Source organism: Hippocampus comes, unplaced genomic scaffold (assembly GCF_001891065.2).
Source record: "Hippocampus comes isolate QL1 unplaced genomic scaffold, H_comes_QL1_v1.1 scaffold314, whole genome shotgun sequence".
Lineage (NCBI taxonomy): Eukaryota > Metazoa > Chordata > Actinopteri > Syngnathiformes > Syngnathidae > Hippocampus > Hippocampus comes.
In genome coordinates this window covers 494,325-508,355 of record NW_017805152.1, presented here as the reverse complement: position 1 = coordinate 508,355, position 14,031 = coordinate 494,325, and the positions used below count along the sequence as shown (strand labels likewise).

General features: G+C 45.3%; 1 protein-coding gene across 1 annotated transcript; it reads left to right on the top strand.

The window, feature by feature from the left end:
- The first annotated feature begins 44 nt into the window (after window positions 1–44).
- LOC109514836 (sphingosine kinase 1-like) lies at window positions 45–10,913 on the top strand. The gene is made up of 5 exons (XM_019868237.1): window positions 45–1,025; window positions 4,792–4,941; window positions 6,467–6,561; window positions 6,649–6,764; window positions 7,726–10,913. Exons 1-5 carry the CDS (start codon window positions 353–355, stop codon window positions 8,594–8,596), a joined length of 1,905 nt encoding a protein of 634 aa, XP_019723796.1. The 5' UTR covers window positions 45–352; the 3' UTR covers window positions 8,597–10,913.
- The last annotated feature ends 3,118 nt before the right edge of the window (window positions 10,914–14,031 follow it).

Genomic DNA, 14,031 nt, shown 5'->3' with positions numbered 1-14,031 from the left:
ACTTTTACTGTACCCTAAGAAAATGGTTTTATATGTACTGAAAACTCGTTACTTTAAAATGTGTTCATCTTGTTTAGTAAAATGTGCAGTAATGTTGACTTTGATTATCAACTTATACACAAGCATACAACTACACGAGAGCAATAAACAATGCTATATTACTACCCCTTCAATAATATGCGATGTTTTCCCCGTGGACATAATTTATTTCTAGGATCTAGGCAAAATTCCTGTGCGCGTGCGCGCGCGTGTGCGTGTGTCTGTGTATGTTAATTTAAAGGAAAATGATTTCCCCTTTCTCTTGAACATACTTAAAGGATTAATCGTCAATCTATTGACGTGAGAAAGGTTCATGTTACAGTTTAAATTTGATTTCGACATTTATGAGGCTATGATTGGCCTGGCCAAAATTGGCCCGAAACAGAAAACGTGTGCATGCAAAATGTACTTGGGCGCTTTGGTGGCTGCACTCCCTCTTTTGGCCACTAGGAAGAGACTCCGAACCAGGAATGGTGACCTGGCGCTCGGAGCGTCCCACAGCAGAACTCCACTTGAGAGTCGGTACAGCAAGCGCCATCCTCACAGTGGCCTGGCCGGGATGGAGAAGGACGCCCCTGAAGCGGAGCCACCCCGTCAGCGGAACGGCTTCGTGGGCATGCTTTATGGGGAGTTTACGGACACGCTCGACGACAAGGTCCGGTACTCAGTGAGCCTGACGGAGAGCGCCCTGACCATCCAGAGGATCTCCTCGTCCCCCGGCCGGACCAAGGTGGTCTTCAACTTGACGGACTGCGTCGGCTGCCGGGCGTACAGAGGGAGCGACAGCGCGGACGTCGGCGCCTACTTTACCGCCTATTTTTACCCCTTCAAACGGCGCTGGATGAGCGCCGGCGTGGCCCGGCAGCGAGTGGAGCAGTGCTTTCGGGTGGCGCTGGTCCAAGACCCCCGGACTAACCTTCTGGAGGCTGAACGGTGGGCTTGTGCCATCAGGGATGCTTCTGTGCAGCAGGCACCCCGGAAAGACGGTGAGCAAGGTCACACTGTTTACATTCATGCAGTTTATGTGGGTCATCCCAGAATTGGAGGGCGATTACAGAGTATTTATTTTATTGTATGACGTTGGCGTGTTTTCAAGAAAAAAAAACTATATTGTGTATGACAACAACAGTAGGTTTGATCATAATCTGTGTTTTTTTTTCCCTGATATTATTAGAGTCTTTTTCTGACATGGTGAGAAAAAAAATCTTCTTCAGCAGTTGCGTTGGCGTGACACAATCCATCATATGTGTGAAAATGTTGAGCAAAGACTTACCTTTTGTCTACGGTCAGAGCAATTAGTTTCATGTTGTCAATTATGCCGAGTCATGTCGCTCCCTTTTTTTTCCTCTTCCTCTAGACAGATAAAAAGCTTTTTAGTAACACAAATGTATGTTGAGCGATACAACTTCAGAGCATGAAGCCAACTTTTAAAAATTTGATAGAATACTCTGTCATAACTTTGAGAGTGATTCCTTGAGATATGAGTAACGATGCTTAGAATTTTTCAAGATATGAGCCATTGACCCGGAACGATTTTCTTTCATCGACTGGGAGCAAAAATTGGAGATACAAGTGCTTTATTGAACAATCCTCTCCGTAAAAACAAGTTTGTCAGACAGTATGCTTGCATTCCGTCTGCCAATAACCTGCTGGACTTGCCTGGAAGGTGATCCACCTTCCATCCATTCAGTCAGCCGGCCTGTGTGAAAAGGCACTCTAGAACAGCACACAATAGCTGACTGCATTAGTAATACGGGCCAAAGTCTTGCCTCGTCACACCTTTTAAATTAATTACCGCTAGTCATCCATCCATCCGCCCATATTGTACCTATTTCCCAATCTTGATTGATTAAGGCATACGGTCTACATTGGAGGGGGGGAAATCACTACAACAAGCGGATATACACATTAAATAAATAGGTTCTGCCAACTACAGGAACAGAATTTATTTCTCCCAGCTGTCACTCAATGTCACTGCTTCAGATAGATGAGCAAATATATTTTATTGGGAGTAAATAAATAATTGTCGGACAAATGAAGTGAAAGTGGATCATTTTCGGGAGCACATGTGATGATTTCTCACAGCACCCTGATTGGGAATCACTTTTGTATATCACTTAGCCTCTTTAGTGGACTTTGACCGAGAGACGGTGTTAACCCCCCCCCCCCGACTGGTTGACAGCCGCACGCAGGACATATTGGCAGACAACAATTCACGCTCGCATTCACATCTATGCACAATTTCCAGCGTTCTTATGACTCTAGTCAGACGCATGAATCACGCAGGGAGTTTGGCCCTTTAGAAATACGCACTCCAAAATCTTGGAGCTAGCTTCGAGGTTGAAACAGAGGACCAACTCTGTTTTCTTCCATTTTTCCAAAAGGCTGACTGTCCCATTATTTGACTCCGCCCGGTCGATTTACATTTCAAACTGCTGCGCCGTCAACAAGAGCGTCGCTGCCGCTCACACGCCATTCATCTGTGCAGTCAATTCCCACCGAGGGTTTATTGTTGATGTGCGGAAAATGAAAACACGGCCTGATTGCTGCATCTGAAATTGTCTAACGAGGTCTCGTCCTCCTCCACCTCCCCCCCAATCTCATTATCCTGTCATCCTGGATCACAATGAGGTGGTAATTAACATATATCAACCATATGGGAGCTGTTTATTCAGCTAATTACTCCATCACTCAAATGGGAAGAAGCAGCATGTGAGACCTAGTGATCCAGTACATATTCGTCGGTGTGCAACTATGAAACGATAACTGGGCATGCCTGGCAGCACCGGAAGCTCTTATGTTTGATCTCGGCAGATTATGTAAATAATAAAGTGTCTGGTGAGTGTAGCGTCGACCATTGAAAATTGCAAGAACCCAAACAGTGCAGTGGAACAAGCAGCTGGTTGTGGAAGCAACCCATGTGGAATGTCGGTGACATATAAATAAGATGCTGTGTGCATATCGCCTCCCTGCGGTCTGCAGTCAGCAGGAATTTTGGCAGGCAGAAGGGAAGACGGTAACCTGAGCGGTAACTGTGGCACTCGGTCTGTGTCTTCCTATATTGACCTCATCATAACGCTGCATCTGAGCTTGTGGAGTCTTGAAAATGACCAATCATCGATCCACTTTGGAGATGCAGAATGGTTGTCTTTTCTCGTGTTTTCCGCTCACACATCTTTAATTTCTAATCTTTGATAGCATTCCAAACCCAAAGCAGCCCGTCAAAGCAACTGACGGAGCAGATCACTGTTGTGGTAAGAAATGTTGCCGTTCTTGCAGAGGGTGTATGAAAGTCAGTGTGAATCCTTAATCCCTCATATCTCTTGTAGACTATTTATCCTAAAGTTAATTACATTTGAGCTCGCTGCAGTTGGGAAGGCTGGATTAAAAGAGCAAGGGAAGTGCACCGTGCAAGGTTTGTATTGCTTCTGCTCGTGAAATTTAACAACAACTCTTTTTAGATGTTGTTGTCTCCATTTGGGAACAAAATATACTACAGCCCAATATTGTAAAGGACTGCTGAGTACAAATATCCAGCAGTTTCTTTCCACTGTATCATGGTTTAAAAAAAAAAAAAAAAAAATCTATTTATTCTCTATCCTGCTTGTTCTCATTGAGGCGGGCTCAGTCTACCGCAACCCAGGTAACACTGAGCGACGGGGTGGGCATGCCTTGGACCGGTTGCCAGCCACTGGAAGATTTTATGCAAGCAAAGCAAGAACATGCAAATGCCTCACAGGAGGGCTTGCGTGTTTGTGTGTGTGTGTGTGTGTGTGTGTGTGTGTGTGTGTGTGCGCGCCAGCTCTGATGACCCCACTGTGGCTTCTATGGTGACTTGCGTCACGAGAAGACCTCTGACCTCAGCCAGTATCTCTCAAACCCCTGCGAGGCGTCGTGGTCTTCTCTGCGACACGCACTGCCAACATATTCTGCCCTCCAGCCCGGTGATGGAATTTTGCTTATTTTCACACATGACAGTAGTGCGGAAGCCCACCGAGTGTTTGCATTGTCCAAATCCCCCAAAATTGCTTCTCCAGATACAACTGTGAACCACGACTTCGTCAAAGCCTTATAAATCTGCACTGATCGGCGAGAAGTGTTTCTATTTCTGTCCAGCTGCCATCCATTCATTATTTAAATTAAATATTGGAAGTTCAATTATATTCTAGCTCGGCGGCACGGTGGAGTCTATGAGGTCATCGGTTCAAAACTGGGCTCCTTCCTTCCTTCCTGTGTAGATGTTGCACGTTCTGGCCGAGCTTGCGTCGTTTTCTTTGATTGACACTCCGGCTTCCAAATTGAGGACATAGTTGAGAAAACATGTCGCTCGATATAATTAAGAGCATACGTGGTGTACAACATTGATGGATGGATTAAGGTTGTGCTGATCACAAGCTGTCATTTTCCAGCCTTGTATCTGATATTCTGGAAGTGCGAAGGGCCTTTTTGTATATGAAAGCCACATTGTGCTTTGATACAAATAAAAACAATGCTGACCGTGTGTGGCTGAATGGAGGCACAGTTCGGGCATGTGCGTGTTTGTTTTTCCACTCTCTCCTCGCTGCTCCTGCTGGAATCGCACCTCTGTACCGCATGGCCAACGCGGGGTCACGGGCAGCCATTCCCTGCAGCACAAGTGCATTGTGGGAAATAGATTTCAAGATGATACCCAGTTTGAAATGATTGCATATTTTGTGAAGCGAGTATGCGCTGCGATCCCATTCATGAAGCATTTCTCCATTTGACTATCAGGCGTCACAAACTCGGAGGTGCGGCGGCCGTGCAGAGTCATGATCCTGGTGAACCCTCTGAGTGGACGCGGCCAGGCTCTGCAGCTTTTCACCGGCCACCTGCAGGGCATGCTCACCGAAGCTGCCATTCCCTACACGCTTGTCATCACAGGTCGGGGAGGCGCGCGCGCGCATGCGCGCGCGCACACACACACACACACACACTAACAACAAACCTTTTTTTTTTCCTTTCCTTTAAACTTTGATTTGTGACCAGTGTTTCAATCCATGGGAAGTCACCCGGTTGAGTTCTACTTTCCGATGCATAATCTCAGCGCAGACATTGATGAGATACCTTTCACCCCTTTATCAGTCACAGCATCTCAAACCCAATTATGACCATGAGGAGGAGCGCCATCGAAAATGGGTGGATGTAAAAAGTTCTATTTTTCAACCTTTTTAAAATCAAGACGTAGTACATAAAGCCAAAGAAGCGAGCATCTCAGGGTTGATGAAGTGGGGGGTGTTACATTTTTCATCTCAGCATGGGACCATTGTACTGACAACTGGGCCATCCAATCTCCCACTTACACACTTAATTTGGAATAGCCTCAGTGTCAACAAGATGAATTTCTTGTGCATGTTATAGACTTTTTGGATAGAATAAAGAAAAATGGCATCAGAACCCAATTCCTTCTGCTAGACACACACACAAGATGTGTTTTGGGCTTGACTTCCCCTTGAAAGACTATCATGGAGCCTTTGCTTGAGGAAGGACAAGAATCAATGAAGCAGCCTCCTGATTCTGCAAGTACACCTTTTACATACTTTATGAAGCATCCAGTGCACCCTGCCTTCTTTTCATCTCGTCAAGTGGTGCATTTGAAGTAAAACTACTCTAATGAACCCCCCCCCCCCCACACCCCCCTTGCAAAAAGGGACGCAGTCACGCTTCTGACTGGTTTCTATAAGAACTGAGCATCCCCTCCCCCTGGGTCGAGGTTAGCGTGATAGTCAATCACTCCCGAATAGGGAAGTTGGCTGGGAAGTAATGCATCAGCTCGAGACCTGGCAGGCTCCAAATGCTGAGTTGGCTGCTGAGCGCAGTTGACTCCTTCTGCCGCCTTATCTGTCAGCACAGCACAAAACACCCCAATTGCCGCATCCTGACATATTGCGCACACATACGAGAGCCACAGAAGAGCGTGTGTGTGTGTCTGTGTGTGTGTGTGTGTGTGTGTGTGTGTGTGTCAATAATTCCCCGATCAATGTTGCAGCTGAAACATACCTTCAGTGCATCGATTCGTGCTAATTGAGCAGTCTCCTTTCTTGTCGGATTTTCCCTTTTTTGCCTTGCACACGCCTCCCATTTCCACGCATACACTACACCGCCGCAAAGAAGAAACAAATCGTTCTGTTCTTTACCTTTTGTGTATTGCATTAGTTGGTCACAGATGTTTGCAGTGCAGTTAAGCTGCCTTGGAGCGCCAGAGGAGCCACCGGGCAGCCGAATGTCACATGTCTGGCCTCATAAGTGCAAAATGAACACTTAATCTCCTCTGGCCATGTTGTAAGCGTGTCTCGCTTTGCCCTTGCCCTCATTTTTTTTTTTTGTTTTCCTGCGCCTCGGAGAAATGGATGTTGTGTTCTCTTCTTTTCCCTCCCTCATGTATCATCCACTGTTTGTGTGTTATCAGAGCACCAGAACCACGCACGGGAGTTGGTGAAGAAGGCAGACCTGTCACAATGGGACGCTCTGGTTATCATGTCCGGAGACGGGCTGCTCTTTGAGGTGCTCGTCACTAGACGCGCACATGTTTGTGTTCTACGGCTATTATTTGTCTTAAGCGCCCGTCTGATTGCATCTCTGTTCAACCAGGTGATAAATGGTCTGATGGAGCGTGACGACTGGCAAGAGGCCATCCAGACCCCTCTGGGGATTCTCCCAGGTGGCTCTGGCAACGCCCTGGCTGCCTCTGTCCATCACTACTCTCAGTGAGTCAGTTCATTAAGAAGCCATTTAAATGCATGGGGCGAATCGTGCAAAAGAGCCACAAAAAAAAAAAGCTTGCTCAGCCTTTAAAAAAAGGGGGGAGGGGCAGTCAAAAGGTAGCACCCCAAAAATAAAATGATGGTTCAGTATGTATCTTGATATTAAATTCACAATTTGGTTCACTTTCGGTACAGTGAGTACAAAATTATGAGAAATTTTTTTTTCAAGGCAAGTGCAACATTATACTTTGTCTTACTGGGAAAATAAGCATCAGAGTCATGTGATAGTCATGGTCAGAATTATTATGTTTGCCTAGTAGGTTGATTACATGCCACTGGAAGTTGACTTGGATGGCCTCCAGCACGTCCGTGACCCTCGTCAGGCTAATCGCTTTGGAAAATGGATGAATGGATGGATACATGACATTTTTAGTTTAGTTTAAAGCTGAGCAGCTTTGAGTTTGTTCATTGGCAAGGGGTGTGGTTGAGCACGAGATGTCTCTTTCAAGGGTGATCCGGCCAAGAAGGCAGAGCGCAATTGTAGTCTTGGGGGTCAGCCGCGCAGTCGGACCAGCTGACTCCCTCTCCCGGTCCATTCATTTGTGGGAATTATAAAACAAATTCATTTTTCAGCGTTCGCGATGGTCACAGCCCTCTTTGTGGGCGGTGGACTCATTCCGCGAAAAGCTTCTACTTTGATAGCGCGGGCCAAAAATGTGTTTTTATTTTAATTTTTTGACCCCGACCGTCGTTTTTCCACACTTAGCAAAGCTGCACATTATTTACATAGTGATAAAAATGTCATGTTCCCTTCCAAACAAAAGAGATAACATGGCTGACATTTGATAAGCTAAAACGCACATTCTTTAAGAATTCCAAACCGAATGGTACAAGTTGGCTCATTTATTTTCTTTCTTTTTTTTTTTTTTTTTCCCCTTTCTAACTTTGCCCTCGTGTCCGTCAGGTCACCCCCTGCGTGGAATGAAGAACTCCTTTTGAGTTGCGGCTTCATGCTGTGCAAGGGTCTCGTGGGTTCTTTGGACTTGGTGTCGATTCACTTGGCCTCCAAACAGCGTATCTTCTCCTTCCTGTCCCTGGCCTGGGGCTTTGTGGCCGACGTGGACATCGAGAGCGAGAAGTACCGTCACGTGGGCGCCATCCGCTTCCTGATGGGCACCCTGGTGCGCCTGGCCACTCTGCGAGTGTATCAGGGCAGATTGGCGTACCTGCCCGTGAAGGAGAAGCCGAGCCTTTCTCCCGCGCCTCAGCGACCCTCGCTGTGCTCCTCCCTCCCCTGCCAGCTCATTCCAAACTCCTCCCCGACACACAAACCGCACCGCCATCGCAACAACACGAACTCCACCCAAAACACCGTCAGCAGCTCCTCCGTTCACGCCAAAAGACTCAAAACTCCCAATGACGGCAAAACCCGAGCGCCGCCGGATTCTCTGTTACCGGGACTGGACCAGCCGGTCCCGGAGAGCTGGACCGTTGTCAAGACGGAGGACTTTGTCTTGGTGCTGGCAATTTACCAGTCTCACCTGGCCGAGGACTTGTGGGCCGTCCCCGGCGCCGCGGCGGATGACGGAATCATCCACCTCTTTTACGTGACCGGCGGAATCTCTCGACCCGCCCTCCTGCGCCTCTTCCTCGCCATGGAGAAAGGTGCTCATTTAGCTTGCGGCTGCCCTCACCTGGTCTACGAGAAGGTGCGAGCGCTGCGGCTGGAGCCCATCTCGAGGCAGGGTGTGATCACGGTGGACGGAGAGACGGTGGAATACGGGCCGGTTCAGGCTCAAATCCACCCCGGACTGGCCAGACTCATTTATGGATGAAGGCAGATTATGTTAATCTTCGAGTTGGAGAGCTTTCAAGTTGGGCCTTTTCACTCAGCGTTGAGCTCTTTGTATGACGCTGTGTTCTCCTAAGTGCCAAAGACATGTCATCAGCCTCTGAGAATTCCTCTATTTTTATACTGAAGCAACCCCCTTTTTTTAAGACCCAACCTTCCCCAACCTTTTGGATTCAGGGTCCAAGTCGTTGGATGTCGTCCTGGACCGCTGGCTGGTCCCAGCGGAACCGACCGCTCGAGAGATTGCGTACACTCGTCGCGAGCTCCTCGTACGCGTTTGTGGAAATCGAATACAATGTATGCGTGCGACCGTGCGCGAGGAGCTTTGGCACATGGTTGCCGTGGCGGAGGAGCGCATTGTGCACTCTGCTGTCAGACCGCATCAGCGCCGCGCACACGAAGACAAGCACATTTTTGCCATCCAGGGAGATTCTCAAGGGAATACCCGAGCGCCTCTATCAGAGCGGGAAGACATCCCTGAGGAAAATTTCTCTTAGTCTTTGTGTCGCTTACAAACTTAAAAAGTGACCAAAAGTGGCTACGTGTGTATTAGCTAGCGTCTTCCAAACTATTGGAACAGCATTGAATTGTTCTGCCCGTCACTGTAATGTCGCCGGCACGGATGGATGAACAACGATACAATTTGTATCAAAGAAATAAACGATTCATTCGACAAGTAGAGCAATTCATTGACAACAACGCTCCTGATGACCTTTCATGATGGCACACAAATGTGCCGTGACACAGTGCTGGGGGCTCACTGTTCCCTATATGTTAAGATGCCATGCGAAGCATCTTCTCTTCAGTGAGAAGACTGCACTCACTCTTCTTCCCTCCGTTCATGAGCCATCACCATGTGTCCTTATTGCAGAGCTTTATGTCCGCAAAAGAACGTTTTGTTTTGATTAAAAATAAGTTTTGTTTGTGTCACAAGTTGCATAAGAGCAGCCAGAGCGTTTCCACACACAGGTTCTGCTGTGTTGTCATTTGAAGATGCACGCAATCAGTGTTGGCTGGAGGGAGTCGGGCACTGTTTCGCCTTGGGGCGGAGGAAAGGGGCAAATGTTAACAACTTCATCATTGCCTCATTGACACGCACATGCACAAATCATTTTTGGGAATGGTGCCGCCGACCACGCCACACCCGGCCGGGTATGCAGCAGCTGCATCTCATCATGCAGCGGGAGGTCTTAGATGACCTTTATGGCAAATTTCTTCTTCTCCTGACACAGCAGATTCAAGGAAATCAGAATGACACCAAAACACAAATGTCAAATATTAACCGTCATGTTCCAAGGGTGCATGGGTGCACACATGCAGCGCCTCATACGAATACGACAAAAGAATTGCACACATTCTTTTTCTTCGACCTTTCACTGGGATTGTTCATTTTTATTGCAATGTACCTGAAGTAGACTTGACCTAAAAGCATCTTCAATGCAGTGCCCATTTTTTTTCCATTTATGATTATGATTTAAAGTCGCTATATAATGCTCATAGCTGCAGCATGAGCAAAATATCGCATCCTGAGTTGTCTTATCCAAGTGTTGTATGGATGGCATGCTATCCCAAATGCATCGTCATGGTAACACACGTGAGGGCCGAGGCTTCCCCCTACTGGATGACTTGCAGTAAACAAGGCTATCTCGATTGACCCTGAGCTTTTTTTTGGAGGTATATAATACACTCTCAGACCGTCACGACAGTCATATCTTTTTTTTTTACTTAAATCTTGAGAGGATTAAGCACAGTTGTATTAGAATTTGATGTGGAGAAAAAGCATCATATTCTAACTTACTGCCAGAAATATTTACAAGAGCCTTGCGTAGAAAATATAAACAAACGTGTTCGTAAGGATGTCGCTGCACTACTTTGTGGTTTGCTATGATAAATTATTCCACTCGCTGCCGTAATGTAGCGTCGGTCTGAACACAATTAGAACGGCTAGTGTCTTTGTCATGAGTTTTTAATTCATAATTTAGGAGACGTCTCACTGAGTTATGTGCAGAAATCAGGTCAAAACTCACTGATGCAGTGACGTTTGTTGCTTGATTTTGGACCTACGTTGAAAACATCATTTGTGAGTATATGAAGCTGTAGTGTACAATGAATACAATAACGGACGAGAGGTCTCATTTGTGAGACGCCTATACACAAGCATAAAAGATACTTTACAGATGCCGTAGGAAATTCCTTCATTGTTTTGTCATCATTAAACGTGTTGGTAAACGAACTTTCAATGCAGTAGATATGTATGCTGTTGTTCAGTGCTTTATGCTGGTAAGGCAATAAATTTTGATCTGGAACATTTTATTTCACGTCTGATGCTTTTTACCGTTTTTAGAAACTACCTTTGTGAGTACGAAAGGAAAACAAGTATTTTAGAGATACAATGTTCCACTCACTCAACACAGATTGTATGATGCGTACACACAATAATCTATGCACAAACTAGTTATTTAATGTATTGATTGGCCTGCCCTATATGACGGTGACAAAGCCGAATGTCAAAACAAGCAAGCTGGTCCTTAGACAAGCACATATTTGTCCATACTCTTTTATTTCACTGATTACATAATTAAATTAAAATCAAAAACTGTCATTTATATTTACTTCTTGCAGAAGTGTGAGATTGTGGTCATCCACAGATAGAGGGCGCTAGGTGTTCACAGAGGAGTTGTAAAAATGACTGCAGGTGGAAAGACTGTAATGTAGGCTTTTCTACTCTAGGTGGAGACAAAGACTTCGTGAAGTCGACGGAATGCTTTCCAGTGCTGGCGCGCGTCTTTTTTTTTTTTAATTGTCAACATTCGTGATGTATTTCAGACTTCTTCTTTTCCTACTGAATGTACTAGGTATTTGTTTGAGGTCCAGACTGCTGTAGTTTTACCAGATTCAGCTGGCACATAATGTGACGGTCAGTTTGGTCAAATCTTTGACATTCAAAGTAAAACCAGAGGAGACAAAGCAAGGTGGAGACGACGAGACAACAAAGAAACCAGGTAAAAGCCAACGCCCAAAAACAAACAAACAAAAAAAACGTCATGAGAGGAGAACTTGATCGCAGACAGGGAACGACAAGACTGATAAACAAGACTTAAGAAAACAGGAAACAACAAATATGAGCCCATTAATTAGCATACTCGAAGCCATCAGCCTGGGATCTTGATGGAAACTGCTTACGTACTCGAATAAGGAAGTGCGTAAGTCCCAACGTGTTGCTTGATTTACTGTTTCTTGCAATACCAAATCAAGTGATACAACGCAATTAAAATAGGCTCTTTGTTGTTTTCTTTCAAACGATACTAAGAAGTTAGTATCGTACAGCGTGGCAAGGTATTGATCACCCTTTAGCTGTCAGAGAAATGTATGAAGTGCAACCAGGAGGTTTTTACATATTTTTAAAAGAATTTCGGAAGTCATTGAAAATGTGTCTTTTCAATGGGAACGGGGAAATAAGGTTGACAATAACTTTAAAAATGTACTCGTAAGAAGGAAATCGTAATAAAAATTAAGCTCTACTGTAACATAAATCTGTCATCTTCCTTGTGTATCTTTTGGTACAATGCAACGGCAATGGTTAATATTTGTTCATGTTGTTCTGCTCTGTGTAGGTCATTGCCTCTCCCCCCAAAAGAGCAGACCAGCCTGACAAGGTAAGTCTATTGGTGGGGATCAATCGGTGAATGATGTTTCAAAGGGTTCAGGTTTGGTCCTCTCAGAGGTTGGTGTTGGGACTTCTCCCTTCATCCTTCAGGCCAGTATAACTTTACTGGATCCCATACAGTTATTCCGAGTAGTGGCAATTTTTGAAATGGGGCAAGTTTAAAAGAGATGTCTGCTCATATTTTATTTAGCGTCCCCGAGCAGTTGTTAGAATGTGTGCAGATGGGATCTTCCAGACGCTGCATGCCACACCTGATTTTCTGTGGTGGCTTTGTATACACCAGCTTCAGTTTGTCACTGTCAAAAATGCACGAGGAAGTCAGTGAGAAACACTTCTCAACTAATTAGTTAATTGGTTCTTCGATAAGAATCATAAATTCCCCCTGAATCTTAATTATTTGGCATTTCAAGAGATTGTAGATAACATCAGTGGAAGCTGTTAAGACTGTAAACGGTTGGGGCACATTTTTTTTTCCATTTTAACTTCTTGCAGGAGCTTGTTTGCCATCATGTGGTGGAATTCGTATATTCGTCATCGCAACCTAAATAGAACAAAAATGCAAAGATCACAATCAGGCTTTTTCTTTTAAATGTGGATAAAAATTCAAAACATATCAGATAACTGCCAATGTGCGCGCAGCATAAACGGGTGGACACACCCCGTTATTGTGAGCTCGTCCTCTCGAGGATAAACTGATTAGCCGAAAGACATTAAAAACACTCACTTTAAATCTAAACTTTGAGAACACCTGTATAAAAATCACCCCCCCCCTTTTTTTTTTTTTTTTAAATATTCACATTTCATCTCGTGCCGCATTCAAATTCTCTCTGTAAGTCGACTGGACACTCTGCCAGAAGACGTTAGCACAGGTATGGCCTCTGGAAAACACAATTCCGTTTGAGAGTTGTACTGGATGAAGTCAGCGTCCTGCAGCATCCGTGCTACTTGTGGGCTTTTTTTTTTTTTTACTTTGGTGGAAAACGTGCCTAAAAAGCAAGCCATGAAAGCATATCCAACTGTAGTAATGTGGACACCCAGCAGCGATGCGGCAAGCTGCCACCACAATTATTAGCGTCTGCGGAGTTGTGCTGTATTAATGCTGCTTCGCCGCTTTCTCAGCAGACTGATCTTTGCCCCCTGTCATATCTTCAAACCAGCTGATGTAATGCGCCAACTGCAAGTCAAAGCTGCTCGCGTGTCGTTGGTGTCTGGGTCGGTGTTGGTCTTAAAATGACAAACACGCACACAAAATCACACTCTTGGTATTTGAATGGTACAATTCAAACACACGGTGCTTTGCAGAGGCAAAGAAATCATGATGATCGAGTTGAAATCACAAAACAAAAGATAGCCAATACAAGAAGTCATTATTTTGATTTTATGAAAAAGCAGCAGGAAACAAGAACGTTTGCAGGCCCAAATTAAATGTACTAGCAGATCTCAGGTCTTTGGGAAGTTTGTGCCACAGTTGACGATACTGCGTCATATTGTTTGGTTCTAGCAACGCTCAACTAACCTGCACCGGATGGATGACCTGAGCGTTCTGGATGCCTGAAAAGGTCTTGAAAATATTTTGCTCCAAGGCCATTTGGAGCTTTGCGTAGCAATAGTTAAGATTTTAAAACCAGTATGGAGATCTTAAGATCGGTGCTGTGTAGTTCAGTTGCCTGGTCCCTTTAAGAACTTGAAGATGATGTCCTCTTGTCATAGTAACGGCATCTGGAAGGACTTTTTGGAACAGAAATATCTTC

What these genes read in the sequence shown, in the direction of transcription:
- LOC109514836 (XM_019868237.1), top strand. Translation starts at nt 353, where the DNA reads ATGTTACAGTTTAAATTTGATTTCGACATTTATGAGGCTATGATTGGC. An exon ending in GAGACGGGCTGCTCTTTGAG is followed by an intron (nt 6,562 to 6,648) that starts GTGCTCGTCACT and finishes CTGTTCAACCAG; the next exon opens with GTGATAAATGGTCTGATGGA. An exon ending in TCTGTCCATCACTACTCTCA is followed by an intron (nt 6,765 to 7,725) that starts GTGAGTCAGTTC and finishes CGTGTCCGTCAG; the next exon opens with GTCACCCCCTGCGTGGAATG.